Source organism: Oncorhynchus clarkii, unplaced genomic scaffold (genome assembly GCF_045791955.1).
Source record: "Oncorhynchus clarkii lewisi isolate Uvic-CL-2024 unplaced genomic scaffold, UVic_Ocla_1.0 unplaced_contig_6237_pilon_pilon, whole genome shotgun sequence".
NCBI lineage: Eukaryota > Metazoa > Chordata > Actinopteri > Salmoniformes > Salmonidae > Oncorhynchus > Oncorhynchus clarkii.
The window spans coordinates 157,501-180,964 of record NW_027258037.1 but is presented as its reverse complement, the minus strand read 5'-3'; the positions used below and the strand labels follow the sequence as shown (position 1 = coordinate 180,964).

The 23,464-nt window shown below is 45.1% G+C and overlaps 1 protein-coding gene across 3 annotated transcripts in view; it reads left to right on the top strand.

Annotated features, from left to right (window-relative positions):
- LOC139394611 (glutamate receptor interacting protein 1) overlaps nucleotides 1-23,464 on the top strand; it is a 180,917-nt gene that overhangs the window by 10,560 nt on the left and 146,893 nt on the right. For all 3 annotated transcript variants that reach the window (XM_071142710.1, XM_071142712.1, XM_071142711.1), the window contains exon 2: nucleotides 11,745-11,825. In XM_071142710.1, coding sequence (XP_070998811.1) covers nucleotides 11,745-11,825 — 81 coding nt within the window. The remainder of the gene's footprint in view (nucleotides 1-11,744; nucleotides 11,826-23,464) is intronic.

Genomic DNA, 23,464 nt, shown 5'->3' with positions numbered 1-23,464 from the left:
CAATCTAAAATCACATCAAACACGGATCATCCAAACAGTATCCTGCTTTTATAACATCACATCAAACACGGATCATCCAAACAGTATCCTGCTTTTATAACATCACATCAAACACGGATCATCCAAACAGTATCCTGCTTTTATAACATCACATCAAACACGGATCATCCAAACAGTATCCTGCTTTTATAACATCACATCAAACACGGATCATCCAAACAGTATCCTGCTTTTATAACATCACATCAAACACGGATCATCCAAACAGTATCCTGCTTTTATAACATCACATCAAACACGGATCATCCAAACAGTATCCTGCTTTTATAACATCACATCAAACACGGATCATCCAAACAGTATCCTGCTTTTATAACATCACATCAAACACGGATCATCCAAACAGTATCCTGCTTTTATAACATCACATCAAACACGGATCATCCAAACAGTATCCTGCTTTTATAACATCACATCAAACACGGATCATCCAAACAGTATCCTGCTTTTATAACATCACCTCACTGTGATGATCAATTTGAAGAAAGAAGTTCAACAGCAGGTTGAAACTGAGTGGAACACATGGTCGTTGTGAATGTTGTTTCTAGAATGTATAGATAGGCCTATACTAGATGGACTGGTTACCTGATGGGAGAGAACGTATAGATATGCCTATACTAGATGGACTGGTTACCTGATGGGAGAGAATGTATAGATAGACCTATACTAGATGGACTGGTTACCTGATGGGAGAGAATGTATAGGCCTAGACGGTTGCTGTTGGTTCATTGATTAGTTGGGCGGCTTACAAAGTTAGTCTACAATTATAGTGAATTTGTATTTGATTTTCAATAGTCTACTAATTGGGGATTTTTTAAAAATATTTTGATAATTAATAGGCTGACACATTACCTTTAGCTACAGAATATCTCACCACAGTACGTTTCCATATCCTCCTCTCTCTTCTTCTTCGTTCCTTTCTCCAGCGTGCAGAGGAGAAGGGCCTGTCGACAGTTTAATGAAATGTGTTTTAAGTTGTGAAGACATATTACAACGATCGACGTTCCCGAAACAGATTTCACTTGGTTTATTCCAAAATGAAACAGATTTCACTTGGTTTATTCCAAAATGAAACAGATTTCACTTGGTTTATTCCAAAATGAAACAGATTTCACTTGGTTTATTCCAAAATGAAACAGATTTCACTTGGTTTATTCCAAAATGAAACAGATTTCACTTGGTTTATTCCAAAATGAAACAGATTTCACTTGGTTTATTCCAAAATGAAACAGATTTCACTTGGTTTACTCCAAAATGAAACAGATTTCACTTGGTTTACTCCAAAATGAAACAGATTTCACTTGGTTTACTCCAAAATGAAACAGATTTCACTTGGTTTACTCCAAAATGAAACAGATTTCACTTGGTTTATTCCAAAATGAAACAGATTTCACTTGGTTTATTCCAAAATGAAACAGATTTCACTTGGTTTATTCCAAAATGAAACAGATTTCACTTGGTTTATTCCAAAATGAAACAGATTTCACTTGGTTTATTCCAAAATGAAACAGATTTCACTTGGTTTATTCCAAAATGAAACAGATTTCACTTGGTTTATTCCAAAATGAAACAGATTTCACTTGGTTTATTCCAAAATGAAACAGATTTCACTTGGTTTATTCCAAAATGAAACAGATTTCACTTGGTTTATTCCAAAATGAAACAGATTTCACTTGGTTTATTCCAAAATGAAACAGATTTCACTTGGTTTATTCCAAAATGAAACAGATTTCACTTGGTTTATTCCAAAATGAAACAGATTTCACTTGGTTTATTCCAAAATGACGCTCTCGAGTAGGAGAGCCCCACGGCGTGCAGAGTTGTTGGCAGAATATCGCCTGTCACGCAACGAGAGGCTGCATGCTTCTAAGTGTTCTTGTAAGCCCAGACGTTTCTGTGTATGATCCCATATGAAAGCCGAATGTTGATGGCTGTGACTCATAAATGGTGGATCCCAGCTGCTACTAGGTATTTCTCAGCAGCTGATATTAAACACGTATTGTGTCGCGCCCTGACCTCAGTATTCTTTGTTTTCTTTATATATTTTGGTTAGGTCAGGGTGTGACATGGGTATTGTTAGTGGAATTCTAAATTCCTATATGTTTTGTAGCCAAAACCAAAATTCGCACTCTCTCTATTTCATTAATGAGTTGTAAATTCATTAATTATGCATGAAATAGATCGAGACCAGTCTTATTAAAGGTCAGGTTATAGCGTTTAATTCAAGAGAGTACTGGTTTCATACACATTTTTCCACAGGTTATAAACTGAAAATGACGTCATCAGTTTCTCACACTCTCTCCGATCCACACAATAGCGCAGTGTCTTCAGGTCTGGAGACTGTCTTCTACTCCCCTCATAAAACAAACATTCCAATCTGTCTAAAGAGATATGCCATCCCTCTCCCTTAAACCCAAGGTCCAGACAATTAATTCGTTTTACTTACATGTTCAGTAACAGTTTAGCCAAGAACCCATACATTTCATACCATAACATAATAGTATTAAAATAAATGGTTCTAAGCTAAATGTATACATAATTAATCATTTCAACTATAATTTCCTCCAACACATGGGTGATGTATGTCTACGGGTGTTTTTCACTAGTCTAGGTGTTTATGCAGGTCTATGGTTGCCTAGATTGGTTCTCAATTAGAGGCAGCTGTTTATCGTTGGGGCGGCAGCGTAGCCTAGTGGTTAGAGCGTTGGACTAGTAACCGGAAGATTGCGAGTTCAAACCCCCGAGCTGACAAGGTACAAATCTGTCGTTCTGCCCCTGAACAGGCAGTTAACCCACTGTTCCTAGGACGTCATTGAAAATAAGAATTTGTTCTTAACTGACTTGCCTGGTTAAATAAAGGTAAAAAAAAAAAAAATAAAAAAAAAATAAAAAAAAATATTTAGGCAGCCATATTCCTTGGGTATTTTGTGGGTTATTGTCTATGGTTAGTTGCCTGTGTCTGCACTTGTTTATATATATATATATATATTAGTGTCACGTTTGTTTTTGTTAAATAAGAAGAATGTATTATTATTATCTCCATTCAACGACCGTGACATATTGTTGTTATAAAACCTGGAGAAGCCGACCTGCTTGAAAAACCGCAGGGAAAGTGGCCTCCATTTTCTTTCCCAGTGTATACTGATTACAGGGATTTGACCCCTCTGCCTCTGCTCCTCCCATTGGATAATGGACCGTTCTAAATCCAAACCAATTTGACATATTAGTAAAGACAAGATTAAAATGAGAATAGTCTGATGGGTGAACATATTGATGAGAGAAACCAGCGTGTGCAGCCTGAGGCAAGGAACAGAGAGCAAGATTTTTTTGTTGTTGTGATTTTCTCAAATCATCATTAGCCTGTAGTTGGATCATGGGGGTTTGTATCATAACTAACTAAAGATGCCAAATAACTTTAAATCGAGTATATTGGACCTGTTTCAAATGATCACTTCTACGCTCAACATCACATGCAAATGTCCTGTTTTAACTTAAAAGTCTAATACAATCTACAGCTTGTAATTACGAGCCAGAGTTGTGCCAACTCTTTACCAAACCCTCTCACTCCCCAGACACACAGACAGACCTTCTAACTGATGGACAGACAACACACAGTGACTGCCCAGACACACAGAGAAGACACAACACACAGTGACTGCCCAGACACACAGACAGACCTTCTAACTGACGCACAGACAACACACAGTGACTGCCCAGACACACAGAGAAGACACAACACACAGTGGAACACACAGTGACTGCCCAGACACACAGACAGACCTTCTAACTGAAGGACAGACAACACACAGTGGAACACACAGTGACTGCCCAGACACACAGACAGATCTTCTGACTGAAGCACAGACAACACACAGTGGAACACACAGTGACTGCCCAGACACACAGACAGACCTTCTAACTGAAGGACAGACAACACACAGTGACTGCCCAGACACACAGACAGACCTTCTGACTGAAGGACAGACAACACACAGTGGAACACACAGTGACTGCCCTGACACACAGAGAAGACACAATACACAGTGGAACACACAGTGACTGCCCAGACACACAGAGAAGACACAACACACAGTGGAACACACAGTGACTGCCCAGACACACAGACAGATCTTCTAACTGACGCACAGACAACACACAGTGGAACACACAGTGACTGCCCAGACACACAGAGAAGACACAACACACAGTGACTGCCTAGACACACAGACAGACCTTCTAACTGAAGGACAGACAACACACAGTGGAACACACAGTAACTGCCCAGACACACAGAGAAGACACAACACACAGTGGAACACACAGTGACTGCTCAGACACACAGAGAAGACACAACACACAGTGGAACACACAGTAACTGCCCAGACACACAGAGAAGACACAACACACAGTGGAACACACAGTGACTGCTCAGACACACAGAGAAGACACAACACACAGTGGAACACAGAGTGACTGCCCAGACACACAGAGAAGACACAACACACAGTGGAACACACAGTAACTGCCCAGACACACAGAGAAGACACAACACACAGTGGAACACACAGTGACTGCTCAGACACACAGAGAAGACACAACACACAGTGGAACACACAGTAACTGCCCAGACACACAGAGAAGACACAACACACAGTGGAACACAAAGTGACTGCCCAGACACACAGAGAAGACACAACACACAGTGGAACACACAGTGACTACAAAAAGCCTTTAATGTATTGGCACCTAAGTATTGTGATAATATCATATCGAGATGTCCCTAGTAATCCCCACCCCTTACACACACACACACACACACACACACACACACACACACACACACACACACAATCATCTCCACAGGGTAGTGTAATACAAATCCATAGCTCTAGGAGAGGGCTTTAATAGAGCGGTAGACAGGGTAGCTGGGTCTTATTGATCTGATGGACAGGAGGGAGGGAGAGAGGAGGGAGGGAGAGAGAGAGACGAGGGAGAGGAACAGAGAGTGAGAAAGAGACGAGGGAGAGAGAGAGACGAGGGAGAGGAACAGAGAGAAAGAGACGAGGGAGAGGAACAGAGAGAGAGAAAGAGACGAGGGAGAGGAACAGGGAGAGAGAAAGAGACGAGGGAGAGAGAGAGACGAGGGAGAGGAACAGAGAGGGAGAAAGAGACGAGGGAGAGAGAGACAAGGGAGAGGAACAGAGAGAGAGAAAGAGACGAGGGAGAGAGAGAGACGAGGGAGAGGAACAGAGAGAGAGAGAGAGAGACGAGGGAGAGGAACAGAGAGAGAGAAAGAGACGAGGGAGAGGAACAGAGGGAGAGAAAGAGACGAGGGAGAGGAACAGAGAGAGATAAAGAGATGAGGGAGAGAAAGAGACGAGGGAGAGGAACAGAGAGAGAGAGAAAGAGATGAGGGAGAGAAAGAGACGAGGGAGAGGAACAGAGAGAGAGAAAGAGACGAGGGAGAGGAACAGAGAGAGAGAAGGGAGGGGGGAAGGGAGAGAAAGAGACGAGGGAGAGGAACAGAGAGAGAGAAAGAGACGAGGGAGAGGAACAGAGAGAGAGAAAGAGACGAGGGAGAGGAACAGAGAGAGAAAGAGAGGGGGGGAGGGAAAGGGAGAGAGAGAGAGAGAGAGAGAGAGAGTCCCTGCTGATCCAGTTAGCAGCAGGTCCCACTGTGAGTCTCACTCAGCACAATGAGCAGAATACCAAGTGTTCTAGAGTCTCACTCAGCACAATGAGCAGAATACCAAGTGTTCTATAGTCTCACTCAGCACAATGAGCAGAATACCAAGTGTTCTAGAGTCTCACTCAGCACAATGAGCAGAATACCAAGTGTTCTAGAGTCTCACTCAGCACAATGAGCAGAATACCGATTGTTCCAGATTCTCACTCAGCACAATGAGCAGAATACCGATTGTTCTAGATTCTCACTCAGCACAATGAGCAGAATACAGAGTGTTCTAGAGTCTCACTCAGCACAATGAGCAGAATACAGAGTGTTCTAGAGTCTCACTCAGCACAATGAGCAGAATACCAAGTGTTCTAGAGTCTCACTCAGCACAATGAGCCAAGTGTCCTATGAATGATCATTCTGTCTTTTCCTCATTTAACACTTCCTGTTTCTGGCACTTAAAGCTCATCATGAACGCAGCGAGAGCGAGAAAGAGGAGAGAATATCAAATGTGTGAATTCATATTGACAGTGTGTGTGCGTGGTGTATAATGTGTATGCATGATTGTGGTAATGAGTGACATTGGTTGCATTAGTTTGTGTGTGTGTGTGTGTGTGTGTGTGTGTGTGTGTGTGTGTGTGTGTGTGTGTGTGTGTGTGTATGGCTGGGGTTCATAAGCAGTGGCTGCTGTTCAGTGATGATAGCCCCACCCCCCTCTGTCTTCACATGACATCCCAGTAATCCCTGACCCCCCTCCATGCATTCCACAAAGCCTAATGTACTGCAGAAATTGAGGATGCTGAGACAAGCACTCATCTGGAGCCCTAAGACAGGAGGTCTTTGTGGGGAGGACAAAGGTATTCTCTTCCTAGTCCTGTCAGGCACTACTGCTGTTGTCTTCCTGTCAGACACTACTACTGCTGTTGTCTTCCTGTCAGACACTACTACTGTTGTTGTCTTCCTGTCAGGCACTACTACTGCTGTTGTCTTCCTGGTCCTGTCAGGCACTACTGCTGTTGTCTTCCTGTCAGAGACTACTACTGTTGTTGTTGTCTTCCTGTCAGAGACTACTGCTGTTGTTGTCTTCCTGTCAGGCACTACTACTGCTGTTGTCTTCCTGTCAGACACTACTACTGTTGTTGTCTTCCTGTCAGGCACTACTACTGCTGTTGTCTTCCTGTCAGAGACTACTGTTGTTGTTGTCTTCCTGTCAGAGACTACTACTGTTGTTGTTGTCTTCCTGTCAGAGACTACTACTGTTGTTGTTGTCTTCCTGTCAGAGACTACTACTGTTGTTGTTGTCTTCCTGTCAAAGACTACTACTGTTGTTGTCTTCCTGGTCCTGTCAGAGACTACTACTGTTGGCTTCCTGTCAGAGACTACTACTGTTGTCTTCCTGTCAGACACTACTACTGTTGTCTTCCTGTCAGAGACTACTACTGTTGTCTTCCTGTCAGACACTACTACTGTTGTCTTCCTGGTCCTGTCAGAGACTACTACTGTTGTCTTCCTGTCAGACACTACTACTGTTGGCTTCCTGTCAGAGACTACTGTTGTTGTCTTCCTGGTCCTGTCAGAGACTACTGGTGTTGTGTTCCTGGTCCTGTCAGAGACTACTGTTGTTGACTTCCTGTCAGAGACTACTGGTGTTGTCTTCCTGGTCCTGTCAGAGACTACTGGTGTTGTCTTCCTGGTCCTGTCAGAGACTACTGGTGTTGTCTTCCTGGTCCTGTCAGAGACTACTGGTGTTGTCTTCCTGGTCCTGTCAGAGACTACTGTGGTTGTCTTCCTGGTCCTGTCAGAGACTACTACTGTTGTTGTCTTCCTGGTCCTGTCAGAGACTACTGGTGTTGTCTTCCTGGTCCAGTCAGAGACTACTGGTGTTGTCTTCCTGGTCCTGTCAGAGACTACTGGTGTTGTCTTCCTGGTCCTGTCAGAGACTACTGGTGTTGACTCCCTGTCAGAGACTACTGGTGTTGTGTTCCTGGTCCTGTCAGAGACTACTGGTGTTGTCTTCCATGTCCTGTCAGAGACTACTGGTGTTGTGTTCCTGGTCCTGTCAGAGACTACTGGTGTTGTGTTCCTGGTCCTGTCAGAGACTACTGGTGTTGTGTTCCTGGTCCTGTCAGAGACTACTGGTGTTGTGTTCCTGAGACTCCTGGTTCTGTTCATGCTGCCGTCAGATGGTTATTTCAGCAGTGGAGCCGATAACTGTCTGTTGTCTCTGTACTAGGAGAGGGAAGGGGGTTCCTCTGTGTGCTGACTGACACACTGAGATGAAGGGATGCCAGTGGTTTGATTGAGCGTTGTCTTTCACCTGAACATTTCAACATGTCCAAGTTGTTATGCCGGCGTTGACAGGTTGGGTCGTCCAGGAGCCGCTCCGACACCGAGCCGCCAAGGAGAAACGTCTACCTGCTGACAGTGAAGACGGTGAAGCATATTCAGTCTACAGAGCATTCAGAAAGTATTCAGACTCCTGCCCTTGTTCACCACGTTGTTACGTTACAGCCTTATTTTAAAATGGAATAAATCAACTAAATTCCTCATCAACCTAGACATTTTTTTTTTTTTTTTATGTTTGCTAATTTATATACAAAAAAAGATGTACATGCGTGTTCAGACCCTTTCCATCATGTTTCCGTTGATCATCCTTGAGTTGTTTCTACAACTTGATTGGAGTCCACCTGTGGTAAATTCAATTGATTGGACATGATCTGGAAAGGCACACACCTGTCTATATAAAGGTCCTACAGATGACAGTGCATTTCAGAGCAAAAACCAAGCCATGAGGTCGAAGGAGTTGTCTGTAGAGCTCCGAGGCAGGATTGTGTCGAGGCACAGATCTGTGGAAAGGTACCAAAACATTTCTGCAGTATTGAAGTTCCCCGAGAACACAGTGGCCTCCATCATTCTTAAATGGAAAAAGTGTGGAACCACCAAGACACTTCCTAGAGCTGGCCGCCCAGCCAATCTGAGCAATCGGGGGAGAAGGGCCTTGGTCAGGGAGGTGACCAAGAACCCCAATGGTCACTCTGACAGAGTTCCTCTGTGGAGATGGGAGAACCTCCCAGAAGTACAACCATCTGTACAGCACTCCACCAATCAAGGATTTATGGTAGTGGCCAGATAGAAGCCACTCCTCAGTAAAATGCACATGACAGCCTGCTTGGAAAAGGCACCTAAAGGACTCTCAGACCATGAGAAACAAGATTCTCTGGTCTGATAAAACCAAGATTGAACTCTTTCGTCTGAATGCCAAGGGTCACGTCTGGAGGAAACCTGGCACCATCCCTACGGTGAAGCATAGTGGTGGCAGCATAATGCTGTGGGGATGTTTTTCAGCCGCAGGGACTGGGAGACTAGTCAGGATTGAGGGGAAGATGAACCGAGAAAAGTACAGAGAGATCCTTGATGAAAACCTGCTCCAGAGAGGTCAGGACCTCAGACAGGGGTGAAGGTTCACCTTCCAACAGCACAATTACACTAACACAGGAGTGGCTTGGGGACAAGTCTCTGAATGTCCTTGAGTGGCCCAGCCAGAACCCAGACTTGATCCCGATCGGACATCTCTAGAGACCTGAAAATAGCTGTGCAGCAACGCTCCCCATTCAACCTGAAAAAGTTTTAAAAAATGAAATATCACAGGCTGTAACGTAACAACATTTGGAAAAATTAAAGTGGTCTGAATACTTTCCCGAATGCACAGTATATATATATATATATATATATATAAAACCTTTTCATATATATATAATTTACACACGCAACAGACAGTTTATTAAGTACACCACCCAGTTCATGAAAATTGATGCTCCTTCAGACAGTGAGTCAAGTGGCTGTGGCTTGCTATATATACAGCAGGTAGACAGGCATCGAGGCATTCAGTTACTGTTTTACGTTATAATGAGCAAAAATGAGTGACCTGAGCGACCTTGAGTTTTGTATGATCATCAGTGTCAGACGCACCTGTTCCAGTATCTCAGAAACGGCCTCCTGGGCTTTTCACGCACAACATTGTCTAGGGTTTACAGAGAACGGTGCGACAAACAAAAACATCCAGTCAGCGGCAGTCCTGTGGGTGGGAACAGCTCGTTGATGAGATGTCCAAGAAGAATTACAAGAACCGTGCAAGCTAACAGGCGGACCACAAAACAACGAAGTAGTACAACAGTGGTGCGCAGAAGGACATCTCTCGTCGGTCCTTGTCACGGATTGGCTATTGCAGCAGACGATCACCCTGGGTTCCTATCAGCTAAAAACCTGAAGAAGCTGCTCCATTGGGCAGGCCATCACCAACACTGGACAATTGAAGAGTGGAAAAACACCAATTTGAGCAATGTTTCAGTGCCCTGAAGAATTCAGGCTGTTCTGGAGGCAAAGGGGGGTTTGACTCTGTACTAGATGGGTGGAAAATAACGGCTCAGAACTCACAACGTGTCGGTCCTTGTCACGGATTGGCTATTGCAGCAGACGACCACCCTGGGTTCCTATCAGCTAAAAACCTGAAGAAGCTGCTCCATTGGGCAGGCCATCACCAACACTGGACAATTGAAGAGTGGAAAAACACCAATTTGAGCAATGTTTCAGTGCCCTAAAGAATTCAGGCTGTTCTGGAGGCAAAGGGGGGTTTGACTCTGTACTAGATGGGTGGAAAATAACGGCTCAGAACTCACAACGTGTCGGTCCTTGTCACGGATTGGCTATTGCAGCAGACGACCACCCTGGGTTCCTATCAGCTAAAAACAAGAAGAAGCTGCTCCAGTGGTCGGGCCATCACCAACACTGGACTATCAAGGCATATAAAAACATCTCCTGGACCGACGAATCGCGGTTCCTGTTAAGTCCTGCTGATGGTAGAGTCAGGGTTTGGCGTAAGCAGCACGAGTCCAGGGTCCCATCCTGCCTGGTGTCAACGGGACAGGATGGTGGAGGTGGTATCTACAGCAACTGCACGTCCGCTTAGAACGTTTCCCGACTTGTAGAATCCATGCCCCAAAGAATTCAGGCTGTTCTGGAAGCCAAGGAGGGTCCGACCCGGTACTAGATGGGTTAATAAATTGTCCGGTGTATATATACAGTATATATATTTATACTAATTTCAGTCATTTACTTTTCAAATAACAGTAATTTAGTCTTCGTATTTAACGTTATCTCAGAGAATTATGAGAACTATGACGATATCGGCTTCTCTACTGGAGCTCAAGGCCGGAGCGGTGTACTCTTCATCATGTACTCTGTGTTTGTGAGTGCTGTCGCAGGACTGATGTGGTGTTGGATGTGTGTCTGTTGTGTTGGACGCTTGGATTCACTTCCTTGTCGTTATCCTCTCAATGTCTTGTTTGAGTCCTATCAAGGGATGTTGTGGTGGTTGTGAGTGCTATTTGTCTCCTTGGTCTTGGTGAGGGGGTTGTTGACTGTGAGTAGTGCTATCTGACTCCTTGGTCCTGGTGAGGGGGTTGTTGACTGTGAGTAGTGCTATCTGACTCCTTGGTCCTGGTGAGAGGGTTGTTGACTGTGTGGTTGTGAGTGCTATCTGCCTCCTTGGTCCTGGTGAGAGGGTTGTTGACTGTGAGTAGTGCTATCTGACTCCTTGGTCCTGGTGAGAGGGTTGTTGACTGTGTGGTTGTGAGTGCTATCTGACTCCTTGGTCCTGGTGAGAGGGTTGTTGACTGTGTGGTTGTGAGTGCTATCTGCCTCCTTGGTCCTGGTGAGAGGGTTGTTGACTGTGAGTAGTGCTATCTGACCCCTTGGTCCTGGTGAGGGGGTTGTTGACTGTGTGGTTGTGAGTGCTATCTGACTCCTTGGTCCTGGTGAGGGGGTTGTTGACTGTGAGTAGTGCTATCTGACTCCTTGGTCCTGGTGAGGGGGTTGTTGACTGTGTGGTTGTGAGTGCTATCTGACTCCTTGGTCCTGGTGAGGGGGTTGTTGACTGTGTGGTTGTGAGTGCTACAGTAGCCATCCCAACTCAGTTGCTGACAGTGTCTTTCCCTTCCTTGTTGTTCTCCAGATGAGGGGCCTTACACAAAGCACTCCAACCCCTCCAGGTCACCGGATGGAGCGCTGGCCATCAGGAGGCAGAGTATCCCAGGTAAGGATACATAACCTGTGACCCTGACCTCTGACCCCTCACTGAGCCTGGACTTTTATTATCTCACCTATGAACCCTAACCTGATTGTCCCCAAACGTGATCGACCCATCACCCCTTACCTGATTGGACACTAGTCACCTAATACCTCCCACCTACTACCTAACCCACACCTCCCAATGAGCTAGATTAACCCCTCCCCTCACCAGTCCTTTCCTAGGGCACACTAAGCAGTTCAATGCACACTTCAATATGTTGTGATCTCTTACCTGCCTGTACCTGTCCTTACCTCACCCGACCCTCTGCCCCTTCACACCCGTAAATGTCTCTCTTTGCCTCTGAAAGAAACGGTCTGTGCTTCAACAATAGACAACCTTTACAAACATGCTCTAAATGTCTTGATCTGAATATATTGAACACTTTTACACAGACTCAGTGAGCTCTATCAGAATGTGTTGTTATCTCGTGGACTCAGTGAGCTCTATCAGAATGTGTTGTATCTCGTGGACTCAGTGAGCTCTATTAGAATGTGTTGTTATCTCGTGGACTCAGTGAGCTCTATCAGAATGTGTTGTTATCTCGTGGACTCAGTGAGCTCTATTAGAATGTGTTGTATCTCGTGGACTCAGTGAGCTCTATTATAATGTGTTGTATCTCGTGGACTCAGTGAGCTCTATTAGAATGTGTTGTTATCTCGTGGACTCAGTGAGCTCTATTAGAATGTGTTGTTATCTCGTGGACTCAGTGAGCTCTATTAGAATGTGTTGTATCTCGTGGACTCAGTGAGCTCTATTAGAATGTGTTGTATCTCGTGGACTCAGTGAGCTCTATCAGAATGTGTTGTATCTCGTGGACTCAGTGAGCTCTATCAGAATGTGTTGTATCTCGTGGACTCAGTGAGCTCGATTAGAATGTGTTGTATCTCGTGGACTCAGTGAGCTCTATCAGAATGTGTTGTATCTCATGGACTCAGTGAGCTCTATCAGAATGTGTTGTATCTCGTGGACTCAGTGAGCTCTATTAGAATGTGTTGTATCTCATGGACTCAGTGAGCTCTATCAGAATGTGTTGTATCTCGTGGACTCAGTGAGCTCTATCAGAATGTGTTGTATCTCATGGACTCAGTGAGCTCTATCAGAATGTGTTGTATCTCATGGACTCAGTGAGCTCTATCAGAATGTGTTGTATCGCTGGGAGCCAACTCTCTGAGCAACAGATTACTGGGCATGTGTTGCGTCTCCTGGCCTCGTCTGAGAGTTATTAACAAGCTGTTCTGTCAACAACAACAACAACAACAACAACGCCAGGCTCAGCTCTAGAGCGAGATAAAAGTGATATCCTTCACTGCCGATTCAGAGCCACGCTGCTATTATACACACTGGCCTCATTGGCTTCAGAGAGAGAGTTTAGTCAGGGACAGACTGGGGGATGAATAGCGATGTTTGGATCTGTTTGAAAAAGAGGGAGATAGCGATTATGTTTTTTGTTAAAGGGGGAGATAGTGATTATGTTTTTTTTTTAACCAGTCTCTGTCTGTAATCTTTCGTCTGGAGGCACTAAGGGCATCATAACCATCTCCTGAAGTAATCAGCTCTGAGGTCAGTATGGTCGCTATAGCAACAAGAGGTCAGTCTGATCGCTCTAGCAACAAGAGGTCAGGCTGGTCGTGCTCTGTAATCTGTGATGTTAAAGAAGGGGGAGTGTGGGGGGGTGGGGGGTCTTCTATCCACAAGGATAATCAAAATTATCCCTCATTAGACAAAGGCTATTTAAAGCTTAGGGGTTAAGTTTAGGGTTAAGTTTTAGGTTAGAATTAGGGTTAGGAGTTACGGGTTAAGGTTGGGATACCTGCAATGCTTAGGGTTAGGGGTTATAGAAAATATGATTTTAGGGTACGGGTTAGATTTAGGGTTGCAATTATGGTTAGGGTTAGGTTTTGGGTTGGAGGTTAGTGAAAGTAGGAATTTGAATAGAGAGAGAGAGAGAGAGAGAGAGAGAGAGAGAGGCTGTAGCAACAGTATTACTATATTATCCACTAGAGGTCGACCGATTATGATTTCTCAACGCCGATACTGTAACGAGTTTCGTCTTCATAGGAAGGAGAGTCGGACCAAAATGCAGCGTGTGGTTTACGATCCATGTTTATTAATAATACGAAACACGAATCTCCAATACAATACTACAAAACACAACGTAACGAAACCCTAAACAGCCTATCTGGTGAAAAAACACATAGACAGGAACAATCACCCACCAACACACAGTGAAACCCAGGCTACCTAAATATGGTTCCCAATCAGAGACAATGACGAACACCTGCCTCTGATTGAGAACCATATCAGGCCGAACATAGAACTGGACAAACTAGACATGTAACATAGAATGCCCACTCAGATCACACCCTGACCAATCAAAACATAGAAAATACAAAGTAAACTATGGTCAGGGCGTGACAGATACAGATTATTGGAGGACCAAAAAAGCCGATGCCGATTTTTTATTTATGTATTTGTAATAATGACAATTACAACAATACTGAATGAACACTTATTTTAACTTAATATAATAAATCAATAAAATCTATTTAGCCTCAAGTAAATAATGAAACATGTCCAATTTGGTTTAAATAATGCAAAAACAAAGTGATGGAGAAGAAAGTAAAAGTGCAATATGTGCCATGTAAGAAAGCTAACGTTTCAGTTCCTTGCTCAGAACATGAGAACATATGAAAGCTGGTGGTTCCTTTTAACATGAGTCTTCAATATTCCGAGGTAAGAAGTTTTAGGTTGTAGTTATTATAGGAATTATAGGACTATTTCTCTCCCTACCATTTGTATTTCATTAACCTTTGACTATTGGGTGTTCTTATAGGCACTTTAGTATTGCCAGTGTAACAGTATAGCTTCCGTCCCTCTCCTCGCTCCTCCCTGGGCTCGAACCAGCAACATAACGACAACAGCCACCATCGAAGCAGCATTACCCATGTGGAACAACTACTAGAAGGCTCAAAGTGACGTTTGAAATGCTATTAGCGCGTGCTAACTAGCTAGCCATTTCACTTCGGTTGGTTGGTTCAGGGGACTGTATCAATACCCTCTGTTGGTTCAGGGGACTGTTTCAATACCCTCCGTTGGTTCAGGGGACTGTTTCAATACCCTCTGTTGGTTCAGGGGACTGTATCAATACCCTCCGTTGGTTCAGGGGACTGTATCAATACCCTCTGTTGGTTCAGGGGACTGTTTCAATACCCTCCTCCGTTGGTTCAGGGGACTGTTTCAATACCCTCCGTTGGTTCAGGGGACTGTTTCAATACCCTCCGTTGGTTCAGGGGACTGTATCAATACCCTCCGTTGGTTCAGGGGACTGTATCAATACCCTCTGTTGGTTCAGGGGACTGTTTCAATACCCTCCTCCGTTGGTTCAGGGGACTGTTTCAATACCCTCCTCCGTTGGTTCAGGGGACTGTTTCAATACCCTCCTCCGTTGGTTCAGGGGACTGTTTCAATACCCTCCGTTGGTTCAGGGGACTGTTTCAATACACTCCGTTGGTTCAGGGGACTGTTTCAATACCCTCCGTTGGTTCAGGGGACTGTTTCAATACCCTCCGTTGGTTCAGGGGACTGTTTCAATACCCTCCGTTGGTTCAGGGGACTGTTTCAATACCCTCCGTTGGTTCAGGGGACTGTTTCAATACCCTCCTCCGTTGGTTCAGGGGACTGTTTCAATACCCTCCTCCGTTGGTTCAGGGGACTGTTTCAATACCCCCCTCCGTTGGTTCAGGGGACTGTTTCAATACCCTCCTCCGTTGGTTCAGGGGACTGTTTCAATACCCTCCTCCGTTGGTTCAGGGGACTGTTTCAATACCCCCCTCCGTTGGTTCAGGGGACTGTTTCAATACCCTCCTCCGTTGGTTCAGGGGACTGTTTCAATACCCCCCTCCGTTGGTTCAAGGGACTGTTTCAATACACTCCTCCGTTGGTTCAGGGGACTGTTTCCTCTTTGGTACTTATTGATTCCATTTGACCTGTTATATAGATGTGATGTACTTATCAGGTTAGAGTTATGGGGTTTGTGTTTTATAGCTAGTTCCTGTTTAGTCCAACGCTCTAACCACTAGGCTACCCTGCCGCCCCAGGTTAGAATCATGGTGTTTGTGTTTTATAGCTAGTTCCTGTTTAGTCCAACGCTCTAACCACTAGGCTACCCTGCCGCCCCAGGTTAGAGTTATGGGGTTTGTGTTTTAGAGCTAGTTCCTGTTTAGTCCAACGCTCTAACCACTAGGCTACCCTGCCGCCCCAGGTTAGAGTCATGGGGTTTGTGTTTTAGAGCTAGTTCCTGTTTAGTCCAACGCTCTAACCACTAGGCTACCCTGCCGCCCCAGGTTAGAGTTATGGGGTTTGTGTTTTATAGCTAGTTCCTGTTTAGTCCAACGCTCTAACCACTAGTCTACCCTGCCGCCCCAGGTTAGAGTCATGGTGTTTGTGTTTTATAGCTAGTTCCTGTTTAGTCCAACGCTCTAACCACTAGGCTACCCTGCCGCCCCAGGTTAGAGTTATGGGGTTTGTGTTTTATAGCTAGTTCCTGTTTAGTCCAACGCTCTAACCACTAGGCTACCCTGCCGCCCCAGGTTAGAGTTATGGGGTTTGTGTTTTATAGCTAGTTCCTGTTTAGTCCAACGCTCTAACCACTAGGCTACCCTGCCGCCCCAGGTTAGAGTCATGGGGTTTGTGTTTTATAGCTAGTTCCTGTTTAGTCCAACGCTCTAACCACTAGGCTACCCTGCCGCCCCAGGTTAGAGTCATGGGGTTTGTGTTTTATAGCTAGTTCCTGTTTAGTCCAACGCTCTAACCACTAGGCTACCCTGCCACCCCAGGTTAGAGTTATGGGGTTTGTGTTTTATAGCTAGTTCCTGTTTAGTCCAACGCTCTAACCACTAGGCTACCCTGCCGCCCCAGGTTAGAGTTATGGGGTTTGTGTTTTATAGCTAGTTCCTGTTTAGTCCAACGCTCTAACCACTAGGCTACCCTGCCGCCCCAGGTTAGAGTCATGGGGTTTGTGTTTTAGAGCTAGTTCCTGTTTAGTCCAACGCTCTAACCACTAGGCTACCCTGCCGCCCCAGGTTAGAGTCATGGGGTTTGTGTTTTATAGCTAGTTCCTGTTTAGTCCAACGCTCTAACCACTAGGCTACCCTGCCGCCCCAGGTTAGAGTTATGGGGTTTGTGTTTTATAGCTAGTTCCTGTTTAGTCCAACGCTCTAACCACTAGGCTACCCTGCCGCCCCAGGTTAGAGTTATGGGGTTTGTGTTTTATAGCTAGTTCCTGTTTAGTCCAACGCTCTAACCACTAGGCTACCCTGCCGCCCCAGGTTAGAATCATGGTGTTTGTGTTTTATAGCTAGTTCCTGTTTAGTCCAACGCTCTAACCACTAGGCTACCCTGCCGCCCCAGGTTAGAGTTATGGGGTTTGTGTTTTAGAGCTAGTTCCTGTTTAGTCCAACGCTCTAACCACTAGGCTACCCTGCCGCCCCAGGTTAGAGTTATGGGGTTTGTGTTTTAGAGCTAGTTCCTGTTTAGTCCAACGCTCTAACCACTAGGCTACCCTGCCGCCCCAGGTTAGAGTTATGGGGTTTGTGTTTTATAGCTAGTTCCTGTTTAGTCCAACGCTCTAACCACTAGGCTACCCTGCCGCCCCAGGTTAGAGTCATGGGGTTTGTGTTTTAGAGCTAGTTCCTGTTTTATTTGTTTTGATGAAACCAGAGTTATAGGAAATGATAACTCAGAGAGGTTATGAGCATCCGGGAGCCATTTTACGAGACGACAGATAGAAGGTGTCAACGACTACGTGGTTTTTAAACAGACAGTAAATGCATGAACCAACTCTGAAACACTCTTTCACTCTTTCTCTCTCTTTCTCCTAACAGACTTAATGCATTCTGCAAATCTTGTCTTGAATTTCTGAAGCACTTGTTGATTCAAATATAGTTGTTTGCACAGATGACTTCATCCTCTCCTCGCCCACACACAGTGAGATGACGGGAGAGAGAGAGAGAGAGAGATCGTGAGAGGTCAAGGGTGATAGGGAAAGAAAGAACTCAAGAAAGAGAGAAAAATGTGTGACTACCTACCTGTCTGTCGCTCGGGTGCTGTGGGAGAGGTGGGAGAGGTGTGAGACAGTCAGTCTGTCTCTCTGTCCCTCTGGTGCTGTGGGAGAGGCGGGAGAGAGGTGAGACAGTCTGCCTGTCTGTCTGTCTGTCCCTCTGGTGCTGTGGGAGGTGTGGGAGAGGTGGAGAAGTTGGAGAGGCAGGAGATGGGAGGTAAACACAGTCAGATCCTGAAAAGAGAGAAAACAGAGGAGAGAGGACAGAAGAGAGAGGACAGAGGAGAGAGGACAGAGGAGAGAGGACAGAGGAGAGAGAACAGAGGAGAGAGAACAGAGGAGAGAGAACAGAGGAGAGAGTACAGAGAAGTGAGAACAGAGGAGAGAGAGAGAGAACAGAGGAGAGAGAGAGAACAGAGGAGAGAGAGAGAACAGAGGAGAGAGAGAGAACAGAGGAGAGAGAGAGAACAGAGGAGAGAGAGAGAACAGAGGAGAAAGAGAGAACAGAGGAGAGAGAGAGAACAGAGGAGAGAGAGAGAACAGAGGAGAGAGAACAGAGAAGTGAGAACAGAGGAGAGAGAACAGAGGAGAGAGAACAGAGGAGAGAGAACAGAGGAGAGAGAACAGAGGAGAGAGAACAGAGGAGAGAGAACAGAGGAGAGAGAACAGAGAAGTGAGAACGAACAGAGGAGAGAGAGAGAACAGAGGAGAGAGAGAGAACAGAGGAGAGAGAGAGAACAGAGGAGAGAGAGAGAACAGAGGAGAGAGAGAGAACAGAGGAGAGAGAGATAACAGAGGAGAGAGAACAGAGAAGAGAGGAGAGAGAACAGAGAAGAGAGGAGAGAGAACAGAGAAGAGAGGAGAGAGAACAGAGAAGAGAGGAGAGAGAACAGAGAAGAGAGGAGAGAGAAGAGAGAAGAGAGGAGAGAGAAGAGAGACGAGAGAACAGAGAAGAGAGAACAGAGAACAGAGAAGAGAGAACAGAGGAGAGAGAACAGAGAGAGCAAAACATCTCTGTTAGACCCAGAAACCATTCGTCCTCTCTGGTACACATGTTAACCTGTAGAAATATCTCCTCATCTCTTAGAGACGAGCACCAATGACAGGAACACCCTGCAGGGCATACGGTATGCTGGCTCTAAGTTCAGGCAGCCATAGAAGCTGAGATTAGTTGGAAAAGGTCCCTCCTATATCATTTGTGTCCGAGATCACCGTTTCAGGGGCAGTGGCCTTTCTCTACGGCTGATTGATGCTCAGTGGTCACCTTATATCAACTCTAGCATGTTGTAAACTGGGCTGATTTGGTTCAGTGCAGATTACCAGGCACAGCAGCGAATCTTCAGAAAGGGGAACCGAGGCCCCGGGTCCCCTCTCTTCCTTCCTCTTTGTCCCCCTCGCACACGCACACACACACACACACACACACACACACACACACACACACACACTCCTTCCCCTCCCCATCACAACTCAGCCAGCCACCTAGCTAGCGCTTCCGATTAGCCGCAAACCCGCTAGCACGGAAATGACTTCAGCTGTGCACGGATACCCCGCCCCCCACGACTACCCCAACACCAAACTCCTTTTCTCCATCCTGAAGCCCCCTTTGGCATTCTCATCAATATGCAAATGACTAAGTTAACATTTAATTAAAGGGTAGAATGGCTTGGTCTTTTTCAATGATATGCTTAGTGGGCGATAGACACTGACAGGACAGGCTGTCTGGCAGCACCTAGCTTGTACCTGAACTACATCTCAAATGGCACGCTGCCCCCTATATATGTCCCCTATATATGACCCCTATATATGTCCCCTATATATGTCCCCTATATATGTGCCCTATATATGTGCCCTATATATGTCCCCTATATATGTCCCCTATATATGTGTCCTATATATGTCCCCTATATATGTGCCCTATATATGTCCCCTATATATGTCCCCTATATATGTCCCATATATATGTCCTATATATATGTCCCTTATATGTGCCCTATATATGTGCCCTATATATGTCCCCTATATATGTCCCCTATATATGTCCCCTATATATGTGCCCTATATATGTGCCCTATATATGTCCCCTATATATGTCCCCTATATATGTGTCCTATATATGTCCCCTATATATGTGCCCTATATATGTCCCCTATATATGTCCCCTATATATGTCCCCTATATATGTCCCCTATATATGTGCCCTATATATGTCCCCTATATATGTCCCCTATATATGTGCCCTATATATGTCCCATATATATGTCCTATATATATGTCCCTTATATATGTGCCCTATATATGTCCCCTATATATGTCCCCTATATATGTCCCCTATATATGTCCCCTATATATGTGCCCTATATATGTCCTCTATATATGTCCCTTATATATGTGCCATATATATGTGCCCTATATATGTCGCCTATATATGTCCCCTATATATGTGCCCTACATATGTCCTCTATATATGTCCCTTATATATGTCGCCTATATATGTCCCCTATATATGTGCCCTATATATGTGCCCTATATATGTGCCCTATATATGTGCCCTATATATGTCCCTTATATATGTCCCCTATATATGCCCCCTATATATGTCCCCTATATATGTGCCCTATATATGTGCCCTATATATGTCCCCTATATATGTGCCATATATATGTCCCCTATATATGTCCCCTATAAATGCCCCCTATATAGTGCATTACTTTTGATAGATCTGAGGCCAGTGGTTTGTAGTGTAGTAACCATGCTGTAGTGTAGTAACCATGCTGTAGTGTAGTAACCATGCTGTAGTGTAGTAACCATGTTGTAGTGTCCAGGGGTTTGTAGTGTAGTAACCATGTTGTAGTGTAGTAACCATGTAGTAGTGTAGTAACCATGTGGTAGTGTAGTAACCATGTTGTAGTGTCTAGGGGTTTGTAGTGTAGTAACCATGTGTTTGTGTAGTAACCATGTTGTAGTGTAGTAACCATGTTGTAGTGTAGTAACCATGTTGTAGTGTCCAGGGGTTTGTAGTGTAGTAACCATGTGGTAGTGTAGTAACCATGTCGTAGTGTAGTAACCATGTTGTAGTGTCTAGGGGTTTGTAGTGTAGTAACCATGTGGTTGTGTAGTAACCATGTTGTAGTGTAGTAACCATGTTGTAGTGTAGTAACCATGTTGTAGTGTAGTAACCATGTGGTAGTGTAGTAACCATGTGGTAGTGTAGTAACCATGTGGTAGTGTAGTAACCATGTTGTAGTGTAGTAACCATGTGGTAGTGTAGTAACCATGGTGTAGTGTAGTAACCATGGTGTAGTGTAGTAACCATGTTGTAGTGTAGTAACCATGTTGTAGTGTAGTAACCATGTTGTAGTGTAGTAACCATGTTGTAGTGTAGTAACCATGTGGTAGTGTAGTTACCATGTTGTAGTGTAGTAACCATGTGGTAGTGTAGTAACAATGTTGTAGTGTAGTAACCATGTTGTAGTGTAGTAACCATGTGGTAGTGTATTAACCATGGTGTAGTGTAGTAACCATGTGGTAGTGTAGTAACCATGTTGTAGTGTCCAGTGGTTTGTAGTGTAGTAACCATGTGGTAGTGTAGTAACCATGTGGTAGTGTAGTAACCATGTTGTAGTGTAGTAACCATGTTGTAGTGTAGTAACCATGTTGTAGTGTAGTAACCATGTAGTAGTGTAGTAACCATGGTGTAGTGTAGTAACCATGTTGTAGTATAGTAACCATGTTGTAGTGTAGTAACCATGTTGTAGTGTAGTAACCATGCTGTAGTGTAGTAACCATGTTGTAGTGTAGTAACCATGTGGTAGTGTAGTAACCATGTGGTAGTGTAGTAACCATGTGGTAGTGTAGTAACCATGTTGTAGTGTAGTAACCATGTGGTAGTGTAGTAACCATGGTGTAGTGTAGTAACCATGTTGTAGTGTAGTAACCATGTTGTAGTGTAGTAACCATGTTGTAGTGTAGTAACCATGTGGTAGTGTAGTAACCATGGTGTAGTGTAGTAACCATGTGGTAGTGTAGTAACCATGTTGTTGTGTAGTAACCATGTGGTAGTGTAGTAACCATGTGGTAGTGTAGTAACCATGTGGTAGTGTAGTAACCATGTTGTAGTGTAGTAACCATGTGGTAGTGTAGTAACCATGTTGTAGTGTCTAGGGGTTTAACCATGTTGTAGTGTAGTAACCATGTTGTAGTGTCCAGGGGTTTGTAGTTTAGTAACAACCCTAGATGTGTGTCTGGACTATATCTCCTGGAAGGATGAAGTAGCATGAATAAAATAATGTTTTATTAATGAAAAAATGTCCATGATTATTTGAACATGTAGGTAACCAGTTGTATAAAAGTGACAATGCCCTGGAAGACGGTGTTTTGGAGGATAATATATTGGCACAGAGTGCCGGCCCTCGACAAGCCAATGTGCTGTATCCTCCAAACACCAGTTTATCACTCAACTAAACAGTAGACGGAGAGTTAAAGGAGGACAGAGGAGGACAGGGTTCATGTCCTCTGTTCCTTGGTGTCACTACATCACGCGGTTTTAAAGTGTCCTGGACAGTGTCCCTGCTGCGTGCGGTTCTCAGGGCCATCTGTCAGGCCTGCTCACTAGGGAAATGACTGAGCAGGAGAAGGACATGTTGTCTGACGCAGTCCCCTTGTCTCACTGTCCTCTAACCCTACTACCACACTGGACAGGAACGGGCACAGAGGAGAGGATGTGACCTATGGGGGTGGGGGGGGGGGGGGGGGGGGGGTGAGAGACGCGCGGGAGAGGAAGGGAGGATAGGACATAGGAAAGGGCAGAGGAGAGGAGGAGGAGGAGGAGGAGGTGATTAGAGGAGGAGGAGGAGGAGGTGATTAGAGGAGGAGGAGGAGGAGATTAGAGGAGGAGGAGGTGATTAGAGGAGGAGGAGGAGGAGGAGGAGGAGATTAGAGGAGGAGAGGAGGAGGTGATTAGAGGATCAGAGGAGGAGGTGATTAGAGGAGGAGAGGAGGAGGTGATTAGAGGAGGAGGAGGAGGTGATTAGAGGAGGAGGAGGAGGAGGTGATTAGAGGAGGAGAGTGGAGGAGGAAGAGGAGGTGATTAGAGGAGGAGGAGGAGGTAATTAGAGGAGGAGGAGGAGGTGATTGGAGGAGGAGGAGGAGGTGATTAGAGGAGGAGAGTGTAGGAGAGGAGGAGATTGAGATTGAGATTGGAGGAGGAGGTGATTAGAGGAGGAGAGTGGAGGAGAGGAGGAGGAGGAGAGAGGACAAGGAGAGGAGGAGGAGGAGGAGGGAGGACAAGGAGAGAGGAGAGGAGAGGAGGAGAGAGGAAGAGAGTGGATGAGGAGAGATGAAGAGGAGAGAGGAGAGAGGAGGAGGAGAGGAGGAGGAGGGAGAGAGAGACAGAGGCTTGTTTCTCTCTCTTGATCGTATCTCTCACCACTCATCTCCATTCTAAGAGGCTTATCCACATTCTGAGCATCACAGACAGGAATATAACCCACCAGATCACAGCCTGGTCTGTGGGCTTTTGGAACAGAGAGACAGTGTGCCTCTT